Source organism: Heteronotia binoei, chromosome 8 (genome assembly GCF_032191835.1).
Source record: "Heteronotia binoei isolate CCM8104 ecotype False Entrance Well chromosome 8, APGP_CSIRO_Hbin_v1, whole genome shotgun sequence".
Classification (NCBI taxonomy): domain Eukaryota; kingdom Metazoa; phylum Chordata; class Lepidosauria; order Squamata; family Gekkonidae; genus Heteronotia; species Heteronotia binoei.
The window spans coordinates 95,460,211-95,485,667 of NC_083230.1; the positions used below are offsets into that span (position 1 = coordinate 95,460,211).

The following is a 25,457-nucleotide window of genomic DNA, read 5'->3' on the forward strand; positions in this document are numbered from 1 at the left end:
CTGCACAGATGACCACTCGAAGCTCACCAGTTACAGGTAAGAAACCTGTCCATCTTCTTCGTGGTCTCTGTGCAGTCCCACATAGGGGTGATTAGCGAGCTATTCCATCAGGAGGAGGGTGCTGGATCTGCAAGAATAGGCATGATTAAGAAAAAACAATAGAAAGAATGGTACTCACGATAAAGCGTGAAGAAATTAGTCAGTCAAAGATGGAACACAATACAGCCTGTCCAAAGGATGAGTCACGCCAGGCACTAACATCAAGGCGTAGTGCAAGGCGAAGGTAGACGGGGAGGACCAGACTGCAGCGGCACAGATGTCCTTTATTGGGATGCCCTTTAGGAAGGCTGACGAGGTAGCGACGGCTCTGGTAGAGTGAGCTTGTATGTGCTCCGGAACTGGCTGCTTTGCCAATTGATAATATAACTCAATGGCAGCGACAACCCACTTCGAAAGTCTTTGGGTAGAGATTTTGCTACCCTTGTTGTGAGTTGCATACGTGACAAAGAGTCTGGGATCCTTACGGAATTGTCGAGTCCTATCGATATAAAAAGCAAGGGCTCTACGGGCGTCCATGTTATGTAGAGCCCGCTGACCTGCATCCGCAGGGTGCTGGAAAAAGGCCAGTAGGGTTGAAGGCTTCCCTAGGTGAAAGGGTGAGACAACTTTTGGTAGAAAGGCAGGGTCGGGGTGGAGAACCACTCTGTCGTTATGGAAGGTTGTGTAAGGTGGGTCCGCCCTGAGGGCACAGATGTCACTGGCTCTCTTGCCTGTAGTGAGTGCTGTTAGCAATGCCGTTTTCCAAGACAGCAGATGAAGCGGGATGGATGCCATAGGCTCAAAGGGTGGCTTCATAAGTTGGCTTAGAACAAGGGAAAGGCTCCAAGACGGTAAAATTTGTCGGATTGGGGGGTGTAGGCGAATAATGCCCTTTAAGAAGGCCTTGGTAGCGTGGTGAGAAAAAACTGTCACACCTTCAATGCGAGGGTGGGAAGCAGAGATAGCTGCAAGGTGGACCTTCAGGGAGGAGTAGGAGAGTCCCGTCTTAGAAAGCGCTAAAGTATAGGACAGAACCTGAGAGATGCTAGGGTCAAAGTTATGCTGTGAGGCGTAGTTAGAGAAGCATTTCCACTTGAATGAATAGGATTTTCTGGTGGAAGGCTTCCTGGAGTTCACTAGGACGTGACGGACATTGGGAGGGAAGTCTAAAAACTGATTTTCCAGGCCGTCAGTTTCAGCAGTGCTGGGTTGTGATGCAAGACTTTGCCGTGTTGTTAGAACAGCAGGTCCTGTGCTTGAGGAAGTTGAAGGAATGTGTTGTTGGACAGGAGCAGAAGGGTGGTAAACCAGGGTTGATGTGGCCACCAAAGAGTTATCAAGATACAGTTGGTGTGGTCCACTTGTATTTTCTGTAGAACTCTGGTGATGAGTGGAATAGGAGGGAAGAGATAGTGGAGCATTCCCTTCCAGGACTGGAGAAAGGCGTCCCCTAGGGAGAGTTGGGACGGAGGCCCTCTCATGTAAAAACGGGTGCACTGGGCATTGGACGGGGATGCAAACGCATCTATCTTCGGGGTACCGAAGATTTTGAAGACAGGTAGTATGTAGCGCCTGTTGATGGACCATTCGTGGTCGTTGATCAGGTGGCGGCTCAGGGCATCTGCCTGCACATTCTCGATTCCTGGTAGATGGACTGCTGTGAGAACAATGCCTTGACTGATGCTCCAATGCCATAGTGCTAGGGCTCTCTTGCATAGTCTGGTAGAAGCAGTGCCCCCTTGCCTGTTGATATAAAAGACAGTGGCTATGTTGTCGGAGGTGACCTGGACATGGCAGTTCTGTAGAGATGGAAGGAAGGACCTCAGAGCTCTGTGGACTGTGAGAAGTTCTAGGCAGTTGATATGGAGGGAGCTTTCGTAGTCCGTCCATTGGCCTTGAACTGTGAGGGCTCCCAAGTGGGCTCCCCATCCCCACTTGGAAGCATCGGTGGTGACGATCACGGAGGGAGGTGCCTGTTTGAATGGCATCCCCACACAGAGGTGACGTGACGCTCTATCATCCACCATCTCAAGGATGGGATGATGTGAGACGGAAGGGTCAGTAGTGTTGACTGGTGCTGTCTCTGAGGGTGAAAGGTCCTGATGAACCAAAGTTGTAGAGGGCGCATGTGGAGCTTTGCAAAGCAGAGGACTGCGGTGGTAGCTGCCATTAGACCTAGCATTCTCTGGTAGATGAGCGCTGTTTGGGAGCGGTGTGCGATAATTCTGTTGGCTAGGGATTGGATGCTGTGTACTCTGTCCTGTGGCAGGGAAGCTGTTTGGGAGACCGTAGAGATATTTGCTCCTATGAACTGTATTGTTTGAGTTGGGATTAATTTGGATTTTGATATGTTGACTTGGAGGCCTAGGGTGGCCAGAAGGGAGAGAGTAGTGGAGACGTCCAGTTGAAGTTGTTCTCTTGTGTGAGCGACGATCAGCCAATCATCTATGTACGGATAGATTGATATTTTCCGTTGGCGTGATGCTGCGGCCACCACCGCCATACATTTGGTGAAAACCCTCGGTGCCATCGAGAGACCGAATGGGAGGGAACGGAATTGGAAATGTTGATCTCCGATGGCGAACCTGAGGAATCTTCTGTGATGGTGGTTGATGGTGATGTGGAAATAGGCATCCTGTAGATCTATAGATGCCATCCAAGCTTGTTCTGGGATGAGAGGCAGGATTGATTGAAGGGTAATCATGCGGAATTTTTTGTGAGTAATATGGAGATTGAGCTTGCGGAGATCGAGGATGGGGCGGAGTCCTCCGTCTCTTTTCGGCACTAGGAAGTAGCGGGAGTAGAATCCGGTACGATGATACTGTGGTGGTACCGGTTCTATCGCACCCTTGTCCAGCAAGGTTGCGATTTCTGATTGAAGGGGTATGGATGGTGGCGTGGTGAGAAACCTGTGATGTTTCAGGGTGGACCTGAATTCTATTGTGTAACCCCTGTGGATGATCGCCAGGACCCATGAGTCCGATGTTATGGACTCCCATGTGGGGTAGAATGGTAGGAGACGGATGTCTGAGTGACGGTTTGGCTGAAGTCGGATGTCTGGACGTCTTGGGGGGGTCGGGGAGTCAAAGAGACTGTTTGGTGGTAGGGGTGGTCTTCTTTGATGTTTGAGGGCGAGCCCTTTGTTGAAAGGGCTGCTTGGATTGAGGAGGCTTACGTTTCCATCCTTCTGGTTGTCTTGGAGATCTAGAGTTTTTGTAATAGTATGGTCTCCAGTTCCTTTGTTTGTTAAGTTGGGGTTGAGGTTGAGTGACCACTAGTCTCTTGGCTCTCTTTCGGCTGTCATCTACGTTTGTAAGGATGTCATCTGTGGTGGCATTAAACAGGGCAAGGCCGTCGAAGGATAGGTCCTCAATTTTGAATTTAATGTCTGGTTGGAGTGATGAGGATCTAAGCCAGGCATGTCTACGCAGGGCTATAGCCGAAGCAAGAGTCCTGGAAGAACACTGGGCAGCGTGGCATGCTGTGTTGATCTGCTGCTTGCTTACTCTGGCAAGCTCTTGCAGGGCGTTGGCAGCTGGTTTCTGTGTTGCCTCGGGTAGAGAAGGAATCAGGGTGTTTAAGTAAGATGTTAAATTAAATGCATAGGCGGAGAAGTATGCCATGTAATTGTGGATCTTAGTCGTGGCAGTGGTGAGGGAGTATATCTTTCTCCCGATGGTATCCAGTTTCTTGCCTTCTCTCTCTGGAGGCACAGGATGTCTGGTTTGTTTGGATTTGGAGGAGGAATGAACAATCATGGAGTTCGGTGCAGGGTGGTTAAACAAAAACTTTGATTCGGGGGCATGGACCTTATAGAGGGCTTCAACCTTTTTAGAGGTTGGTGGCACCGACGCTGGCTTATCCCAAGCTTCCTTGAGAGTTTCAAGATGGACGGGAAGCATGGGGAAGGAGGAGCCTGCAGGGAGGTCCGCATTCACCAGGTCATACACTATGTCTGAGACCCTGGGAGCATCGGTGGTGAGCTTGATGTTAAGCGAGTTGGCCATATTAGACAGAAGGTCCAAGTAAGATTTAGGCCCTTCCGAAGGTGACAGCTCTGCCGGTTTAGCTATGTCAGAAAGCGGAGAGTGTAGGTCCGAAGTAGAAGACTGAGAGGAGTCGGATTGTTCAGCCTCGGAGTCGTCATCGAGTTCGTGGTCTAGTGGTTTAGGCGGAGGCTCTAAGAGTGGAGGTTGTTGCTTGGAGGTCGCAGAGGTAGACGTCGCCGGAGAAATCAGTTTAGGCTTTGAGACCATTGTGTTTGGGGACGGAGTGGTAGTTCCTTCGGGGTCGAAGGTTCCCTGACAAGGGAATGAGCTGACAGTGGTTGCAGAGGAACTTCCCGAAAGGAGCGTGCATCGAGCGTATTGAGGTGCTGGCTTTTAGCCGAGATGGGCAAATCAATGTCCAGTATCTTCTCGGGTGGAGAGTCTTGTATCGAAGGTGATTTGGACAAGATGCGGACGATCTCTAGCGGTGTAATGGCTGGCGTTGAAGGTGACTTCGAGGCTGGTGTAATCGGGATCGAGGTAGTGGAGCTCGTCATCGGGTTCGAAGCCGAAGGCCTTGGATCGGAAGACTTATGGCTGGTTTTAGGCTTCTTCGGAGCCTTAAAGCCGGTCGAGTCCGTATGAGTCGAGTCCGATCGATGGCGCTTTTTGGCGTCGTCGGATTTTTTAGAGTGTTTCCCGGACTTAAGCTTACAGGGAGCCTGGGCCACGGAAGCTGCCGGCTGCGCCATTCCCGTTGAAGGCAGAGAAGATGGCGTAGATTGTTGCGCCGCGTGAGACATGGCTGGCCGGAGGGAAGATTCCAGGAGGTGGCTCTTAAGCCGCGCGGCGCGGTTTTTACGGGCCTGCTTGCCGAACTGACTACCGTGCACACAGGTATCCGTGCGATGTGCCTTGCCGAGGCAGAATAAGCACAAGGAATGGCCGTCTGATGAAGGGATTTTAGAAGAGCAGCGAATGCAGCGTTTGAAAGTGACTTTGTCTCTTCCTTCCATCCGCCCGGAGGGGAAGGGGGGAGGGGGGGAAAGGAAGGAAAAGATCGAAATATAGTAAGAATTTTTTTTTTATACGATACCAGAAGACGAAGTAAAGAGGTGAAGATAAGCTGAAGAAAAGCTGAAGAAGGACGTTGGAAGTAGATTGCAGTGAAGAAGCAGGAGACTCAACGAGGTAGGTGTGATCCGGACGGCGGTAAAGAAGAAACTGAGTGGGCTAGGCGCCTCCCCCTCGTCCAGGCATGCGCAGACGATGCCTCCTCCCCAGGACGAGGGGAAGACGCGCCAAAATTAACGCTCAAGATTGCTTTGAATTCTCCGAGGTCGGGCCCGATCCTGCGGATTACCCATATGTGGGACTGCACAGAGACCACGAAGAAGATCCAGGTTTGATTCCCCACTCCTCCACTTGCACCTGCTGAAATGTCCTTGGGTCAGCCATAGCTCTGGCTGTCCTTGAAAGGGCAGCTGCTGTGAGAGTCCTCTCAGCCCCACCCACCTCACAGGGTGTCTGTTGTGGGGGAGGGAGATAAAGGAGATTGTGAGCCACTCTGAGACTCTTGAGTGGAGGGTAGAATATAAATCCAATGTCTTCTTCTTGCCCAGATGGTCAGGAGGTATGGGCTGGGTTGTCATCAGTATGCCGATGACACCCAGCTCTATCTACTGATGGGTGGCCAGTCCAGCTGCGCCCCAGAGAATTTGAACCTGGTGCTGCAAGCCATGGTATCATGGCTCAGGCTTAGTCGGCTAAAGTGGAATCCAACGAAGATGGAGTTTCTCTAAGTCGCAGCGGCCCGAGAAGGGTGATCCCTCTACCAGCCTTCGATGGGGCGCCATTGATGCCAGCGTCGAGGGTTAAGAGCTTGGGAGTGCTTCTTGAGTCCTCTTTAACTATGGAGGCTCAAATAGTAGCCATTGCCAGAGCTGCTTTTTTTTCACCTTCGGCGAACACGGCAGTTGGTCCCCTACTTTGAGTGCGGTGACTTAGCAATGATCCATGCCTTGGTCACCTCAAGAATTGATTACTGTAACGTTCTCTACAAGGTGCTGCCCTTGACTCAGATTCAGAAGCTGCAGTTGGTGCAGAATGCTGCAGCCAGGCTACTAATGGGGCTTCCCCATCAGGAGCACATTCAGCCTGTGCTGAGAGCGCTGCACTGGCAGCCTGCTGCGTACCGAATCCATTTCAAGGTCCTAGTATTAACCCTCAAAGTCCTATATGGCCTAGGACCTACCTATCTGTGGAACCGCCTTGCCCCACGTGTTCCCCAAAGAGCAATGCAATCAAGCTCTCAAAATCTTTTGGCTGTTCCTGGGCTAAAAGAGGCTAGGCTTAATTCCACCAGAGCAAGAGCCTTCTCGGTTGTGGCCCCAATAATTTGGAACACACTCCCAGAAGCCATCAGGACCCTGTGGGATTTATCGCAGTTCCGCAGGGCCTGCAAGACTGAACTGTTTCGGATGGCATATAACATCTAATGGGAGAGGGCTGCCACCACATTTGGATCTATCATGCTGTAGTACTAACTGCTTAGGATCTGTGCACTTGAGAAAGAAAATATTACATGATCTGCCTGAAGTAGCACCATTGCCATTTATCTGATTGTTTTATTGTTTTAATATTGTTTTTGTTTACTATCTATTTTATGCTGTTAGCCGCCCTGAGTCTGTATAGAATACGCGGGATATAAATATAACATACATACATAAATATTCATTTATCCAAGCCTGTATATCACATGATACTTTACACAGCCCACTCACTATTCATGACAAATATCAAAATCCTAGCTGTATACAGGTGGTACAGGAAAGGGTCTCGTACGGGAAGGTAAAGCCAATTTAAGCCCCTTGCACACACTGCTGCCTGTATTTCTCTGTGTGAACTAACACAGGAACTAGGAACATAGTAAGGTTCTGGACAAACAAGGTCCTAGAGGCCTTAGAAATTTCTTGGGCCCATAAGACAAAGACATACCTAATGAGGACTGGGCCTGAATACAAATTAAGAAACCCAAATGCACATTTTCTGGCATGATGTGGGACTGGCAGCTATGGACTTTTATAATGTCTTTAGCTTTGCAGAAAGTGAGAATACATTGCCCAGTGTAATAAAAAAAAGAACATTCAAACAGAATTCAAACTGGTGAATTAACACTATTAAGGAACAGAAAATTAAATTGGAATGCTCTCAGAAAGAGGATGCTATGTGAGTGAGACCCCATCCCTCTAACTTTGACAGTATCCATGCACCTTTAGTCCACACATTATCATTCCTTTAATGCTAACTAGTGTTCCATGTAAGGGACTTACTTACTCTATAACTACAAACAGTATTGAGGAGAAATAGAAGATATGTATTGCAGGTAAAATGGCATGCAATATATATTTCTGAAACAGATTAGATATATTTCTGGAACAGATGGCTAGATTTGAAGGAGCCATCTTCATTTGGAAGCCAGGTCTTCAACAGCAAAACATCAGCTAACTGTATGCTTGCTGAGTCTTGTGATTTTAAGAATTAAATCTATTTTAGAAGGGTCAAGCTGCAGGATAAAACGATAGCTATTCTTGGTATAAACTACCTAACCTATAACTGACCTTGGCATTTTCTTCCATTATCTTCATTCAAAGTGAGTTGCTTTTATACATTCTAAAGTTTAACAACTCATCTGACCAATTCCTGTGACATTTATAAAAGTCCCTGCCTTATTCTAGTACTTACCTGGTTAGTGCAATCAGGCTCAGAGTCTTCTGAATCAGAAATATCAGAGTATTCTGAGGTTCCATTCCTGAGTTCTGATTTCACACTTTCAAAGAACACTGAGGGGAAGGGAGAAGAAGAGCAACAACATTAGGATATTTTTCATATAGTTATCATATATGCTCCTCTTACATTTCTTTGTTCCAAATGCTGCAAAATGCTGCAAGATGAAGGTGAAGAGACATACATGGACATTGATGGAGTGGGAGCTAAATCTATGCTCAGTTTCCCATACTTCTAGAGTAAAAGGCATTTAACATCTGACCTGGGAGAAGACTGCCACCCCACATCTCTAAAGAGCTATGATTACTATATGATCACCATCAGGAAAATAATTTGCCTATGTTAAAGACAGCACCATAGAATGTTTTTTAGAATGTTTTAATTGTAATTGTATTTTATTGGTTTTTAAATTGCAAATGCAAATCTTTAAATTGACTGTTAGCCGCCCTGAGTCCGCTTGCGGAGAGGGCGGGATAGAAATTTAAGGTAAGTAAGTAAGTAAGTAAGTAAGTAAGTAAGTAAATAAATAAATAAATAAATAAATAAATAAATAAAATGATCTTCACTAGTGTCTGTGCACTGATTTGAGCCCATCTCCACACTTGTACACACAGATATGCACACTGCAAAAAATTCCACACAGTCAAGCAGAATAGGAACGAAAAGTTTACATCCAGGTTTGAGGGAGTTAATGTTTTCTTCCAAGAGACTGCTGTAACTGCTAGGAACTATAACTGTTCAAATCCCTACTCTGTCACTGGGTGACCTTGGGCCAGACACTCAGTGCAAAGTACCAGTGCAGATAACACTGTGGAAGGAAGAATGTTGTAAGCTGCTTTTGGTCCCCACTGGATAGCCAAAGCATGGTATAAGTATCTAAATTTATAATAAAAGAAATATCTGCACCTCCAACAGAGCTGGCTCTGAGTCTTAGGGTCAACACACCAATTTATAAGATACTTTTATCTATATCTAGGATACTATAAACTCAGAATATGCAAGCAGGTTAAGTCTGAGTTGGACTTTAAAAGAAACAAAGATATGGGTTAAATATTTTACCAGCTTTATCTAACTTGTTGAAGAGTACTGAGAAACCCTCTCATAATCTTGATTGGTATTGTTAATGTATACATTATGAAAACTATCTAAGCCAATTAACTTACAGCTCTATCAATTAAGGTTTCTAAGTACAACAGTACTGGATTTCTGGTTCAAGATACAGCCCTGGCCAACTTACTGTTCAGTGGTTTCTGGGCATCTGCACTGCCATCTGCTTCCTGGCAGTTTTGCTCTTCTGATTTAACAGTTTCTTCTTCCTTTGATTTTGTCCTGTCATCCTCATCTTCACTGTCCGCAGTGTAAAGACTTGGATCTCTAAAGGGCTGCCTCTCGTGTCTGTTATAAAACAACCTGTTATAAAGGGTATCCATTTGGGCTTTTCTCCATCTCTTTCAAAGTTGTAACAGATTTTCTCTTGTAAGTACCCTTTAGGACAGTGACAGTAACATGCCTAACACTTTTTTTCTCTTCCAAGAAAAAGCTGCAGGCTATTCATTTATTAAACTGTATAAAGTAAGAAGATTATTAGATCAATAATTCATTCATGTTCCTCCAGCATGAATTTGGTTACACTGCATTTTTTGCTGAAGGATTTTTCAAAGATTCTGCAGCGTTGTTAGTTGTTTTTTCTCCATAATAGGAGAGTATTAACTGTTTTTGAGCAGCTGAAAACAATCCAAGTTAGCAGCACAAAAAATGTCTCCTTTGCTCCCCAATATGTTCATCGTTCTCTGTTTGCTCATAGGACTGATTTCCCTCTATATCCCAGACATAACCCAGATCTGTCACTTAAATCCTAAGTGGACAAGATCTGCAGAACTGCCTGAAGCAAAGGACAAGGAGCAGAACACAGGCTGGTGTTTTATACCTAATTATTCTTCCATTTGACAGCAGAAGCCGTAAATCATTGTCCTTCGTTCGCCATTCAGGAACAGTTGAAGATGGCTGAAGAGGCTTGTTAAACCTTCCATTCAGTTTATAATTTGCTGTGTCCTGAAGCGAAAGACAAAAGCAAGACTTCACTTTCAGTAACTGGTATGTTAATAAGTTACTTGTCTGTGCAAACAGGATCAGTTCTTTGCTGTGTTTCAGAGGTTTCAGTGTAACTTGGCAGTAAAAGGATGAATAGTATATTATTAATAGCAGTTATGATACAGAAAAAGTAGTTGTGTGTGTACAGTTTTGATCTCTTACACAGACGTATATACAACCTAAATTATTATCTCTTGACCCCTTAAAGACACTGGATTCCACTACCATTTTTTGGAAGGGGGGGTCGCTTAGTACACACATTCTCTAGCAATGTTTCAATTATCCCATTTGGCATGACACCACAGCAACTTTTACAATGTATCTGCATAAATACTCTTGTGTTCCTAGCTTCTAGAAATGATCAGTAAAAGCAACGATTAATATTTACATCTTGTTCTTGAGGAAGCTACCCTCTACCCTTTGTGAATGAGGTACTGAATTTCATGTTCTCAAAATTTGTGTTGGGTTTAAAGGAAATTTGGGATTGTTATGTGTATTTGAAATTCTTCAGGTATACAGCTCAACTGCAAATAGGAGACATTACAGAGTTCCCCAATGTGGTCCTTGTGTATGCCATGGCACCTGCCAGTATTTCCCTTGGCACCCTCTAAGCTTGTCAGAAAGGTGGGGGCACTGTAAAGCAGGGTTTGTTACTGTCTGCCATCATTCAGATCAAAGGGCTTTCTGCTGCCTGCAATAGCACCTGTACCCATTGGAGGATCAGGAGGACTGGTAATACTCAGGCTTCAACAGGAATACTACACTTCTAAATATGGGAATTCAGCACTGTTCTCATGTGGTTCCATTCCCTCTTCTCTTTCTTCCTTCCTCTCCACCCTGCCTTCCTTCTTTCTTTTTATCACCCATCTGCAATTCTTTTGCAAACCATGGAGGGAGGTACTGCATTTGGCTTCACTTCACATGGCAGCCATTTTGGGGTGGTGCTCACAACTCCCTCTCAAAATTCTGAAGGTATTCGTTGACTCAAAAAGATTGGGGGGCTCTGCTTTACAATTTTCACTACATGAAGTTCACATAAGGTTCTCTGCTATGTTAGCTTGGAGAACAAGGGTAAACAATCCCATACCTAAGGTTCCAAATTTCAATAATGTGGGACAATTAAAATATTAATATTACTGGAAAAATATTCAGTGCCTTAAATAAAACATGATCTGATCATGTTTACTTTGATCTAGAGAACAAATTTTAAAAGTATCCTGAGTTAATTTTATGTCCCAATGGCAACAAATAATTCAACTGAGATATCTAACGGGGGGGGGGGAGGGGGGCGCAGCATCAGCAAATCAGTTACAGTTTAAATGCTATCAAATTCAAAGCTTTATGCAGAAATTATTTTTGAGTAGTGCCTGTAAAAATATTAAAGATCATTTATCATCTTTATGAAAAAATGAAGGCAATGAAAACTGTTGGCACAGTTAGCATACCTAAAGTTTACAAGTCAATAAAACATCCATGCAATTCCTAGGAATAACAACCTAAAAACATCAGTTACAATTTTGAATCTGTCAAATTCGCCTGACATTGTAGTGGCCAGCCATTCATTGTTATTATTTTTTCTTTTTTTAATGACATATTTATCATTAATTTAATTTAATTTGCAATTTATACCCCGCCCTATCTCGCAAGGCGGGCTCAGGGCGGTTTACAACATTAAAACATTGCTATAATGATAAATAGAACATATCCAATTAAACACAACAAATTTAAAATATCACAACAAATTTAAAAATTGAGAAAGCACTAGAAAGTTTTCCCTTTCAAAAAATGCTCCACCCTATATCTCTGCCAAGAGCAGAAACTGGGTTAATTCTGAAATTTGGAAGTAAATTTCATAAAGCTGTACTAGCACCAATGTACCCATTTCACTCCTCCAAGCCTAGTCCTTCTAATTATCTCATTCAATCTAAAACCTCTCAGGCAGTTTTCAGCATAATAAAATACCAGCAATCCAGTGAAATATCAAATTGCAAGAAAATGCAAAATATACTGTAGCATCACCAGAACCATAATCAATCCCATGTTCAAACTACCCAACATGCCAGTAGGCCTTGCCTAATATCATGACATTTGTCTATTCCTCCAATCCGTACTAGCAGCAACCACTGAAAAAATGGCAGGAAAATGCAGAACAGAAAAGGAGTAGAAGCTAAACACGGTTTTAGAGAATTGTCTACTCTGGCCTTTCAGTTCCTAAACTCACTCATTTTACATTTTTTTCTTATATTTCAATGTTCCAGTTGTGCTTTCTTCTTTAAAAAATACTTGCCTCTTCCCATGGGGACATCTCTAGTCTTTTGAGCACTTCCCTAGTGTGGAGTTCCAAAATGTCCAAATTAGAAGGTGTTTTGACAGCATGGTCTCGTAGCTTCCTTGCTTTTCGTCTGGAATGATGAGTGGAGGTGGATTCATTTGAGGACCGTGAAACTTGGCACACACCAAGAATTCCCTGAGTTTTCACTGGTTTGCTGTTCTCTTCCTTTAAATTAAAGAGAGTTGTTTAGATTAGTCTGATTATTCCACCTAGTTGTAACAAAGATTTTGATTTCAAGTTAACTGTGTCATGGAGTAAGTAGCCTGCCAGTATGAGTAGTTATTCTATCCAATGCCTGTGTGGTCTAGAACAACGATAGTAGTATGGATAGTTCCATAAACTGAGATCTAAGTAAGAGGCAACTCCATGCTTCTACTAAAGATCAAAATCATATTCAGATTTCAAGAACTGATTCACATATCTTTTCCTCCCAGTTCCTTTTATCATTACCCCATACACATTATGATCACTACAATTCTGAAATGTGCAAAAGTAGGATGGGTCATTCTTTAAAAAAAAAAGACTCTCCTAGATTGATATTCACCTAACAGAAAATAATACAGAACAAGAATGTGGAAAAATTAGCCAGAGAACTAAACATTCAAAAAGACAGGAAAACAATGGGAGGATAGGGAAAGAAGAGAGGGAATCCAGAATCTAACACAATTATACAAAATTTCATTCATAACTAGTTTTATTCTTACCTCTACAGAACGAATCACTTTAGAAAGTTCTTTAATGAGCTGCCCTGGCCTAATGTTGTCTGGAATTTCAAAGGCATGTTCTGTTACTAGCTGTAAACAAAATGTGAAAACCAATTACTGATATTTCCCTTAAACATAAATGAAAAAAACAGGTTGCTTACCTGTAACTTATGATCTTCGAGTGGTCATCTGTGCAGTCACACACATGGGTTTTCCCGCTGGAACGAACCCGACCTCGGAGAATTCAAAGCTAGCCTTAGGCGTTATTTTTGGCGCGCACTTCCTCCCGCCCTGGGGAGCAGGCATCCACTGCGCATGCCTGGAGCGGGGGGAAGGCGCTCCACCCACCAGTTTCTTTCCAGCCGCTGTTAAGTGCAAGATAGTCTGAGAAATGTAGAATCGCATAAACAGCAGCGGGGACGGATGGGTGGGCGTGTGTGACTGCACAGATGACCACTCGAAGATCATAAGTTACAGGTAAGCAACCTGTTTATCTTCTTCGTGGTCTCTGTGCAGTCCCACACATGGGTGACTGATAAGCTAACCTGCACGGAGGTGGGTGCTGTTTCTGAAAGAGAAATTTCAGAAGTTAGGTTATACATAACAGATGAGTAAAGGTACTCCCACTCACCATTGGAGAGCATGGCATCTCAGTTGAAAATGGAGCGGAGTACGGCTTGCCCGAAGGAAGAATCTCGCCTTGCATGAATGTCCATAGCATAATGCGTGGCGAAGGTGGACGATGAAGACCACACTGCTGCTGCACAGATGTCTTCAACGGGTATGCCCCTCGCAAAGGCGGAGGATGTGGCTAGTGCCCTAGTAGAGTGTCCCCTTAGGGGTTCTGGAACTGGTTGTTTAGCTAACTTGTAACAAAGTGATATAGCCTCAACCAGCCACTTAGACAGTCTCTGTATAGAGAGTTTCTGTCCCTTCTTGTGGGTTCCGTAGGAAACGAACAATGCGGTATCTTTACGGAATGCAGCAGTCCTGTCCAAATAGAAGGCAAGGGCTCGACGCACGTCGAGGTTATGGAGGGATTTCTGTCCCGAGTCCGAGGGGTGTTGGAAAAAGGATGGCAAAGTGGTTACACTTTGGAGGTGGAAGGGTGACACTACTTTAGGTAAGAAGTTTGGGTCCGGCCTCAGAACCACTCTGTCGTGATGAAAGACAGTGTAGGGCGGATCAGATCGAAAAGCGCAAATGTCACTGGCCCTTTTAGCTGAGGTGAGTGCAACTAGCAGGGCTGTTTTCCACGATAAAAGGTGCAGGGGGATAGACCCCATTGGTTCGAAGGGGGGCTTCATCAATTGACTGAGCACGACAGATAGACTCCATGTAGGGCAGAATTGCCTCGTCGGCGGTTTAAGGTGGAGAATTCCCTTCAAGAAGGATTTCGTAACAGGATGTGCGAATACTGTGCGGCCCTCTATGCTCTGGTGGAAGGCGGAGATGGCGGCCAGATGCACCTTAAGTGAGGAGTAAGTGAGGCCAGATTCCGAAAGAGAGACGGTGTAAGTAAGGATCTGCGAGATGGAGGAGGACGCAGGGTGGAAATTATTGCGCATGGCATATTGGGTAAAGCGTTTCCATTTGGCTGTGTAGGATTTCCTAGTAGAAGGCTTCCTGGCGTTTAGAAGGATGTGTCTGACATCGTCAGGAAAACCTAAAAACTGATCTTCCAAGCTGTTAATTTGAGGACTGAAGGATTGTGGTGTAGGACCCTGCCCTTCTGTTGTGACAGAAGATCCTGTACCTGCGGGAAGCAGTGATAAGTCCTGTTCGATAGGAGGAGTAGAGTGGTAAACCACGCCTGGCGCGGCCACCAAGGAGTGATCAAGACACAGTTCGTGTGGTCCAGCTGCAATTTCTGAATTGTCCTTGTTATGAGCGGGATCGGTGGAAAAAGGAAATGAAGTGGGCCGTTCCACGTTTGTAGGAACGCATCCCCTGGTGACAGGGAGGATGGAGGGCCTCTCATGTAGAAAATGTCGCATTGAGCGTTGTCCGGGGACGCAAAGACATCTATGGTTGGGACACCAAACATAGTGAAAACAGGGAGGAGATACTTCCTGTTGATAGACCATTCGTGATCGTTCACTGTCATCCTGCTCAGAGTATCTGCTTGCGTATTCTGCACTCCTGGTAAGTGCACTGCAGTCAGATGGATGTTGTGGGCGATGCTCCAATGCCACAAGCGTAGTGCCATCTTGCAGAGACGGGAGGACGCGGTCCCTCCTTGCCGATTGATATAAAACACAGTCGCCACATTGTCCGATGCTATTTGTATGTGGCGACCGTGCAGGGATGGCAGGAAGGATTTCAGTGACCTGTGAACAGCAAGGAGCTCGAGACAGTTGATATGCAGGAGCTTTTCGTTCGCCGTCCACTGACCTTGGGCCATCAGAGAATCGAGGTGAGCTCCCCACCCCCACCTCGACGCATCTGTGGTGACAACAGTTGAAGGTGATTGTTTCAGGAATGGCATTCCTTGTAGAAGATTGTGCTGGCTTGTCCACCACTGTAGGGATGGCAGAATGTGGTTGGGAGCTGAAAGTAGCGTCCGTTGTGATTGCCTCTGTGGGTGAAAGGTTTTGACGAACCACAGTTGAAGAGGTCGCATGTGGAGCCGAGCATATGAGAGAACAGCGGTTGTTGCTGCCATCAGACCCAACATGCGCTGAAACACGAGAGCTGTTTGTGTCGGATGGGAGATTATACTGTTGGCCAGGGTTTGGATAGTCGTGACCCTGTCCATGGGTAAGTATGCCATATGGTCTGTGGTGGATAGATATGCCCCGATGAATTGTATTGTCTGCGAGGGGGAGAGTTGAGACTTTTGGTGGTTGACCTGCAACCCTAGGGTAGCGAGGAGGTGAAGTGTTATTTGAATGTGCTCCTTGAGTTGCTCTTCCGAGGTTCCCACCATCAACCAATCGTCTATATAGGGGTAAAGGGCTATGCCCCGCTGACGGAGGAACGCTGCTACCACTGCCATACATTTTGTGAAGACCCTTGGTGCGGTTGATAGGCCGAAGGGGAGTGCCCTGAATTGGTAGTGGGCATCCCCTATGGCGAACCTCAGGAACCTTCTGTGGCAGCTGCTGATGGTAATATGGAAGTACGCGTCCTGCAGGTCTATCAGGGCCATCCACGCATCCTTGGGAATGAGTGGCAGTGTGGACTGTAGGGTAATCATACGGAATTTTGTGGGACGTATGTATTTGTTTAGTCTGCGTAAGTCCAGGATTGGGCGCTGGCCCCCGTCTTTCTTCGGTACCAGAAAGTACCGGGAGTAAAACCCCGTGCGATGGTATTGGGGGGGGATTGGCTCTATGGCCTGTTTGGCCAGAAGGATGTTGATTTCGTCTTTTAGAGCCTGTGAGGGGGGGGTTACAAGGAAATGCGATTTCTTTGGTTGTGAGGTGAACTCTATGAAGTAACCCTTCTTTACAATTTGCAGAACCCAAGAGTCCGTTGTTATGGACTGCCAGGTCGATAGGAAGGGGAGGAGTCTGGGAGTGGAGGAGGTGAAGTCAAAGAGACTGCTTGTTTGGAGGAGTGGTCTTTTTGGGAGCTTGCGGTCTTTGGCGTTGTTGAAAGGGTTGCTTTGCAGGGGGTGCCCTTCTTCTCCAGTAATCAGATTGCTTTGGAGATCTGGTGCGCTTGTAAAAGGGGGTCCTCCAAGGTCTCTGCCTGTTACCTTGAGGTTGCTGTTGGGTTACCCCCAGTCGTTTCGCCCTTTTCCTACTGTCATCCACGGTGGTAAGGATGTCATCCGTGGTGGCATTAAACAGGCCCTGCCCATCAAATGGGAGATCTTCTATTTTATACTTAATGTCCTGTTGTAAGGAGGACGAGCGAAGCCAGGCGTGTCTCCTGAGAGCTATTGCGGTTGCCATTGACCTGGATGTGCATCCGACTGAGTGGCGAACAGTGTTAATCTGTTGCTTGCTAAGACGATTGAGCTCTCTTAGCAGTTTGGTGGCCTGTCGTTGTGATGTTTCAGGTAGCGATGGTACCAGAGCGGTGAGCTGTGCTGCAATGTTGTGTGCATATGCCGCAAAATGAGCCATGTAATTATTAATTTTTACTGATGCTGTGGAGATTGAATAAAGTTTTCTCCCCAGTGTATCTAGTTTACGCCCCTCTTTCTCCGGTGGTACAGGGTGGCGTGTTTGCTTAGTTTTTGACGACGAATGCACAATCATAGAGTTAGGCGCTGGATGGTTAAACACTAATTTTGACTCCGGGGCGTGAATTTTGTACAGTGACTCGACACGTTTGGATGTTGGTGGTATAGAGGCTGGCTTATCCCAGGCCTCTTTGAGGGCCTCTAAGTGTACTGGAAGCATGGGCAATGATGAAGTAGCAGGTAGGTCTGCATTGATCAAATCGTGGACGACATCGGTAACCTTGGGAAGGTCGGTGGTTAACTTAATGTTCAAAGTTGTGGCCATGTCGGTTATGAGGTCCAAATAGGACTTGGCCCCTTCTGAGGGAGAGAGATCTGCAGGCTTGACTATGTCAGAGGCTGGGGAGGCCGGCTGAGATAAGGACTGTGAAGAGTCTGAAGCCTCAAGGTCTGACTCGTCTTCGTCCCGTGGATCCTCGGGATCCGGTGGTAAGGGCGGTTTAGTTTGCTTGGATGTTGACGGTGTAGGAGAGACTGGAACTCGATGGCGAGGCGATACCGCATGTTCGGAGCGAGATGACAGGTGGCGTTGGTACCGTGCTGGACTTTGTTGTTGTTGGTACCGTGCTGGACTTTGCTGTTGTTGGTACCGTGCTGGACTTTGCTGCTGTTGGTACCGTGCTTGACTTTGCTGTTGTTGGTACTGTGCTGGGCTGTGCTGTTGTTGGTACCGTGCTGAATCCTGTGGTTGGTACCGGCCCAATTCCTTCTGCTGCTGGTACCGTGCCGGGTCCTGTTGTTGGTACCTAGACGAGTCGTGTCGTTGATACCGGCCGTGGTACCCTTCTCGATGTCCCACATCCTGGTGCCGTGGGTCACGGTGTCTACGGGTGCGGTAGGATTCTATAGAAGGGGATCTTGACGGCGTATAGCGCTGATAGGAGCAGCGGGATGGAGAGCGTGATCTGCTATAGTACCGACTCCCCTCGTCTCTACTGAAGGATCGCTCACGGTATCGTGTGGTCTTCTCCCGGTATGGGGATGTCTGGTACCGGTGCTTCATTCTGGGGGACGCCAGATGTCTGTCCCTAGAGAGTGATCTTCCGTGACGTCTATCGGGTGCGTGGTCTCGATGGCGTGGAGAGTCGAAGCGAAGTGGAGACACCATAGCGTCCTTGTAGGTACGAGGGACAGTAACGTCCCGGAAGGAGTCAAGGTCGAGCTGTTTTTGCAGTTGCTGTTGCTGAAGAAGCTGTGAAGATGGCTGTGTAGGTTCCTTCGCCAAGAGGTCCTCCGGCAGGAATTCCTGTATTGAAGGCGACCGAGAGCCAATTCGGATGACCTCGGATTCGATAGCATCTACCGGAGTCAGGACTGGAGGCGGTGTTGGAGCCGTGAGCACTCGGAGTGAAGAGACCGCTAAGGCGGCTTTCGCATCCGAAGCTGACTGGTGAGGCGAAGAAGATTTCTCTTTTCCCGTCGAGTCACCATGTTGTTTCTTGGAATCATGGTGTTTCTTCGGGTGTTTTGAGGGCTTAAGCTTCCTGGGAGTCATAGCCACAGAAGCTGCCTGGACCGTACCCACCCTCTGTGGAGACTTCTGCGGCTCGGAAGACTGAGACATAGCCGGGCGCAGAGATTGGGTCAGTAGGTGACTATTCAGTCTAGCGGCGCGGTTCTTTTTAGCTTGTTTGCCGAACTGGGCACAGTGAGCACAAGCGTCAATCCTGTGGGTGTCGCCCAGGCAAATTAAGCACAAAGCGTGGCCGTCTGAGGAGGGGATCTTAGTCCCACAGCGAATACACTTTTTAAAAGTGATTTTAATTACTTTTCCTTCCATACGCCCGGGGGGAGGGGGGGGAAGGAGGAAAAGGGGAGAGATAAAGGAAACAGGAGGATATATAAAGAATTTTTTTTTTTTTTTTTTTTTACTATACCAGACAGAAGTAACGTGGAGAAAAACGAAGAAAGACGTTAGCGGTAGCGGGGAAAAAACAGTTGAGGAGGCTAGTTGAGAGGAGACGCAACGAGGAAGGACTATCCCGGGCGGCGGTCGGAAAGAAACTGGTGGGTGGAGCGCCTTCCCCCCGCTCCAGGCATGCGCAGTGGATGCCTGCTCCCCAGGGCGGGAGGAAGTGCGCGCCAAAAATAACGCCTAAGGCTAGCTTTGAATTCTCCGAGGTCGGGTTCGTTCCAGCGGGAAAACCCATGTGTGGGACTGCACAGAGACCACGAAGAAGATCAGAATGTTTCTATATGGAAACTGTAAAGTGGAGCTGGGTTTTGGAAGGCTCTCCTATTAGTGATGTAAAAAACCTTTCCTTAACAATGTAGTCATACATTCAAACTTACGTCTTTTTTCATCCATAACTTTAAAGCAGTAAGTAAAGCTTTTACTCCTTGCACCAAGAAGGTTTGGGGCTGAAAACCATCTTCTCTCAATTCTACAAGGGGAAAAAATGTAAAAAGATAAATCCTTATTTACATTGGCATTAATCAACAGATTTAACTCTGAATTCTTAAACCTGTGAGAGGCAACCCAAGCATTCAAATTAAGCTAAGCATCAAGTTCCAAGAATAGAGCCTCTTTTTAAAAGCTCTTACTACTACTAAAATATGTTAAGGTCCTCAATAAACACTTGGATGCTGTCAGTGAGATAGCACTGCAAAATCTACAGTAATTTTGCAATGCAAAGTTAGTTCAGTTCAAAGACTCAAGAATGGAAAAGACCAGAAAGTCATCAAGCTCAACTACTGCCTCAGAACAAGATCCTCTGCATGCAGCTCTCCACAGATTATCATCATGTGACAAAGGACACAATTATCAAGAATGCAGATCAAGTAGTACCAAATGACTGGGCAACTAAATCAAACATCTCTGCAAAGGCTTTAGGGCCGATTTCTGCTTGAGAAAAATCACTTTCCAACGGCCAGGGAGAACTGGGGCACAAAGCAAAACCAGTCCACATAAATCCCCAGAACCAAAAGTGTAGTGGAATGCAAGCTACCCCACATTTCTTTCAACTTGAGGGCAATCCATGCTCCTGAGGAAGAAAAATGAGTGCTCCCAAATTATCTAAAATTATTACCCAACTAGATAAAAATGGTTTTGAAAGTTAGTATAGGGTACTAGCTGAGATAACTGAAAAAAACTCTGATTAAATCGTTTTTCTTTTAGAATGAGTGAAACTCTTTTAAACACAAGGTGGGCATTCTATAGACACAAACAGCTCTTAAATCCAAAATGCATTTTGGAGAACAGCTTATCTTTGTGAGGGGAGCATGCAGGGCTTTCATTGCTTTTCAACTGTTGAACACCTTCTTTTATCCTTTTGACCAGACTTGTAATTGACCTTTTCACCTCTCCCTCAAACCATTGGTGACACATACATACACAGATTGGGTAAAATGTAGCCTATTTTCCTAACTTGCTGGAAGGGGCAAAAGGGGAGAAGGTGAGGCAGAAACTACATCAAAGTCTGAGAGGAAAACTCTGAAAGGTTCATCAAGAACTGAGCTCCCTCTAATCACACAACAAAAATCAAGGTACATGTGCTAAAGTAGCAGACAGTGCATCAGCTTGCAGCTGTTTGCAAAAATTGGGTATATTTGCACGGCTGCTTACAGAGAACTAAGGCATTTATAACTTTTAAATCTCATAAATATGGAACATATTTTAATTCGATATGCTAGGCAAGTTATAAATGAAGCATTTTATGTTGTTAAAGCAGTAGAATTTGTTTAGATTTGATAAGGCAGTGACTATTAAACATATTGCATTCCCTCCAATTCCACTTTTCCCGGGGAGGGAAACTGGAAAACTGTTCTCCTCCAATAGCTTCAAAATTTCCAGAAATTTGAAATCTCTAGTCATAATTGGAAATCTAAACCAAATTCATAAAATAGTATAGTTTTATCCAAGTATTCTGACAGTACTATGATCCAGGGTTGCCAATCCCCAAGTGGGGGCAGGGGATCCCTCACTGTCGAGGCCCTCCCCCCACTTAAGGGTCATCAGAAAGCAAGGGGAGGGAAATGTCTGCTGGGCACGCCATTATTCTTTATGGAGACCAATTCCCATAGGGTATAACAGAGAATTAATCTGCAGGTATCTGGGGCTCTGGGGGAGGGGCTATTTTTTGAGGTAGAGGCACCAAATTTGCAGCATAGCATCCAATGCCTCTCCTCAAAACATCCTCCAAGTGTCAAAAGGACTGGACCAGAGGGTCCAATTCTATGAACCCCAAAGGAAGGTGCCCCTATTCTTCTTTATTTTCAATAGAAGGGAAGGCATTTAAAAGGTGTGCGGCCCCTTTAAATGTGATGGCCAGAACTTCCTTTGGAGTTCAATTATGCTTGTCACAACCTTGCTCCATGCTCCTGGCTCCAACCCAATGTCACCTGGCTGCACCCCCAAAGTCCCCGGATATTTCTTGAATTGGAGTTGGCAACTCTACTGTGATCCTTTCTCTCAGCTGCTTTATGGAAACTATTCCAGTTTTCAACCATATATAAAGACAGGTTGCTTACCTGTAACTGTGGATCTTCGAGTGGTCATCTGTGCATTCACACTCATGGGATAGTGCGCCTGCGCCGATCCCCGAATCGGTAACTGAAAAAGCCCGGGATTTTTTCGCGCTCGGCGCCAGTGAGCATGCGCACGCGACCCACTGCGCATGCCCACCAGCGCCCGCGCGACAATCCCGCCAGTTCCTTCCTGACCGCCGAGAGCCCCTTGTTGGAAAGAGACCGTCAGCAGCGGGGAAGGAGGGCGGGTAGTGTGAATGCACAGATGACCACTCGAAGATCCACAGTTACAGGTAAGCAACCTGTCTATCTTCTTCGTGGTCTCTGTGCTTCACACTCATGGGAGATTAGCAAGCAAGCATACCTGGAGGTGGGAAGACGGTCAGCCCGAAGAAACAGCTTGTAGCACCACAGCTCCCAACCGAGTCCTCTGCTGAGCATGCACGTCCAGCGCGTAGTGCTTCATGAAGGCATGCGGAGAAGACCAGGTAGCCGCCTTGCAGACATCAGACAGGGACACGCCCTTCAGGAATGCCACCGACGTGGCCATCGCCCTTGTGGAGTGTCCACGAACAGGTCCAGGTAAAGGCTTCTTAGCCAACAAATAACAAAGTTTGATCGTCTCAGTGAGCCACTTGGAAAGTCTTTGAGACGAAATCTTGGACCCTAACTTGGGGGCAGAGTAGGAGACAAAAAGCTGATTATCCTTACGAAACCCCCGTGAACGATTCAAATAAAACAGGAGGGCACGCTTAACATCCAACGCATGCAGCCTGCGTTCCTCATCCGAGGAAGGGTTAGGGAAAAAGGTAGGCAACCAGACTTCTAAGTCAAGGTGAAACTGGGAGACCACTTTAGGAAGGAATGTAATGTCCGGAGCCAAAGAAACCCCAGCCTCCCGAAAGGCAAGGTATGGGTAGTCACACCTCATTGCCATGAGCTCCCCCGCACGACGTGCTGAAGTGATTGCAACCAAAAATGCAGTCTTCCAAGACAAGAGTTGCAGGGAACACGTTGCCATAGGTTCAAAGGGACGGCGAGTCAACTTGTCCAGAACCAAAGTCAAGTCCCACAACTGTGGAGGGGATCTAGAAGGGGGATGGAGGCGAAACAGCCCCTTCATGAATCTTTTTGACTGCGGGTGAGCAAAAACGGTGTAACCCTCAACCGAACCATGGAAAGCAGAAATAGCTGCTAGGTAGACCTTGATGGAGGAGAAAACCAGTCCCTCGTCCATCAAGGACAAAAGAAACTCAAAGATTGCCGACAGCCCGACCGAGGCGGGCGGCAACGGGGAGTCAGCTACAAATTTGCTAAACTTCTTCCACTTCCTCTCATAAGAGGCGCGGGTGGAAGGTTTCCTGCTGCTTTGAAGCACCTGCTGGACCCTAGAGGAAAAGTCTAGGGGTCGATGAACCACGCTGTCAGTTTCAGGTGAGGCACGTTGTGATGGAGCACGTGCCCGCCCTGGGCCGACAACAGGTCCGGTTCTGCCGGGAACTGGTAAAAGGTCCCCCTCGACTGCTGGAGCAGAATCGAGAACCAGCTCTGACGGGGCCACCACGGAGTCACTAGGATGCAGCGCGGCTTCTCCTGCACTAGCTTGTGAACCACCCTCGTCAGCAAAGGTAAGGGCGGGAACATGTACAGGAACCAGCCCTCCCACCGAAGTAGGAGTCCGTCTCCCAAGGACGCCGGATCCGCACCTCCCCTTGCACAGAACAAGGGGCACTTCTTGTTCCGCGCTGTGGCAAAAACATCCAACTGCGGGTAGCCCCAAAGTTGGAACACTGGCTCTAGGAACCTCCAATGCAGTTCCCATTCGTGTGGGGAGGCTCCCCCCCTGCTGAGAGAGTCCGCCTGTATGTTGAGGACCCCCGGCAGATGTGTGGCCTTTACAAAAATGTCCCACTGGAGGCACTCCTCCCAGAGATCTATCGCCAGCGAGCATAGCCTGCGAGACACAGTCCCCCCCTGTCTGTTTATATAGCACAGGGCAGTGGTGTTGTCCGTAAGCAATGCCACAGTCTTTCCCGCTAACAGTGGACGGAAAGATCGAAGGGCGAAGTGAACCGCCAGCAGTTCTAGATAGTTTATATGGCACCGACGCAGTTCTGGTGTCCACTGGCCTCCCACACATAGATCTTCCAGATGAGCTCCCCACCCCCACATGGAAGCATCGGTAGCGATGGTCACTGTAGGAGTCGGCAGATGAAAAGGAGCCCCTTGGCAGATGTTGCTCTCTACTCCCCACCATTGCAGTGAGCGGAGAGTCCCCAGTGGAATGGTGAACCTCTTTCGAGGTGAGTCTCTGAGAGGTCGAAAATGGCGCAAGAACCATAACTGTAGGCCTCTCATGTGCAGTCTTGCGAAGCGTAGCACGCTTGTCGTCGCAGCCATCAACCCCAACATCCGCTGGAGCTGCTGGGCTGTGCCCCACCGCCGTCTTCGGAGAAGTTGTACCAGAGCGATGATGTCCTTCGCTCTCTGCGAAGGAAGAAATGCTCGATGCTGCTGTGTGTCTAATAGAGCCCCTATGAATTGGACTGTCCTTGAAGGAGTGAGATGGGACTTCTCCAGGTTGATCTGCAGCCCCAGGGTGCCGAGAAGACGCAGAGTGATAGCAATGTGAGTTGTTAGACTCTCCCTCGACCTCGCCACAAGAAGCCAGTCGTCGATGTATGGGAAGACGACGACTCCCTGCAGACGAAGATGGGCAGCCACCACACTCATCAGCTTCGTGAACACCCGAGGGGCAGTAGACAGTCCAAAGGGCAGGGCCCTGAATTGGAAATGCCGAGCACCCACTGCAAACCTTAGGAAACGCCTGAACGCAGGATGAATGCTGACATGAAAATAGGCATCCTTGAGATCCAGGGTCGCCATCCAGTCCCCTTGATTGATGAGGGGCAGGATTGTTTGCAGCGTGGCCATTCTGAACTTCTGGTACCGAATAAATTTGTTCAGACTCCGAAGGTCCATGATAGGCCTCAGGCCCCCGTCCCGTTTGGGGACCAGGAAGTAGCGGGAGTAAAAACCTCCTGTCCTGGCCTCCAATGGAACTTCCTCTATGGCTTGTTTCTGTAGGAGGTTGTTCACCTCCGCCAGCAGAGGTGGGGAAGGGGGAGTGGTAACTACCACGGACTGGTCTGGGGTCTGAATAAACTCTATTGTGTAGCCCTCTTTGACGATGGACAGAGCCCACCTGTCTGTGGAGATCAACTCCCAGGCAGGCAGGAAAGGGCGTAGACGGATGGAGGAGTCGACAGTGGGAGCGATGACGCGTGCCAGCGGGAAGTCAAACCCCCTGCTTCTGTGGCCGGGCCCCTTTAGACTTATTAGAAGGCTGGCCCCCGTAACGGTTTCTGCCGTTACCGGAGTAGGATGGTCTTTCGGGCTGTTGAGAACGAGGACGCCACTGCTCCGGGGAGAACTTTTGGTACGGTTTTTTGGACCAGGGTTTGGACCATTGCTTGGATTTAGGGGACTTGGAGGACGACTGGACACCCAAGTTCCTAGACGTCTTGACACTCTTGTCAAACTCTTGCAGCGCCGTGTCAGTTGTGGCGCTGAAAAGTCCATCACCCTCAAAGGGTAAGTCCTCAATAAAGGTCTTGGTGTCCTGATGGAGTGCCGTTGACCTGAGCCAGGAGTGCCGGCGGATGCAAACTGCCGAAGTAATAGCCTTGGCTGAAGCCTCAACCATATGTTTCGCCGCGGCCAGCTGCTGTCTGGCCACAACGAGGCCTTCCCTCTGCAATTTCATTGCCGCCGTCTTCTTATCCTCGCTTAAAGAGGAGAGGAAGGGGGAGAGCTGTTCCCACACTGCAAACTGATATCTGGCCATGCATGCA

At 47.3% G+C, this 25,457-nt stretch overlaps 2 protein-coding genes across 2 annotated transcripts in view; both read right to left on the bottom strand.

The window, feature by feature from the left end:
* The window catches only part of DENND2A (DENN domain containing 2A), a 367,380-nt gene that overhangs the window by 16,563 nt on the left and 325,360 nt on the right, over positions 1-25,457 (bottom strand). The gene's annotated exons all lie outside the window — the stretch shown is intronic.
* Positions 1-25,457, bottom strand: part of KDM7A (lysine demethylase 7A) — a 91,494-nt gene that overhangs the window by 14,566 nt on the left and 51,471 nt on the right. Inside the window, exons 10-15 of the mRNA XM_060245670.1 lie at positions 19,429-19,520; positions 12,942-13,031; positions 12,193-12,402; positions 9,742-9,866; positions 9,052-9,209; positions 7,773-7,870 (exon numbers count right to left, since the gene is read on the bottom strand). Of these exons, the coding sequence (XP_060101653.1) occupies positions 7,773-7,870; positions 9,052-9,209; positions 9,742-9,866; positions 12,193-12,402; positions 12,942-13,031; positions 19,429-19,520 (773 nt within the window). The remainder of the gene's footprint in view (positions 1-7,772; positions 7,871-9,051; positions 9,210-9,741; positions 9,867-12,192; positions 12,403-12,941; positions 13,032-19,428; positions 19,521-25,457) is intronic.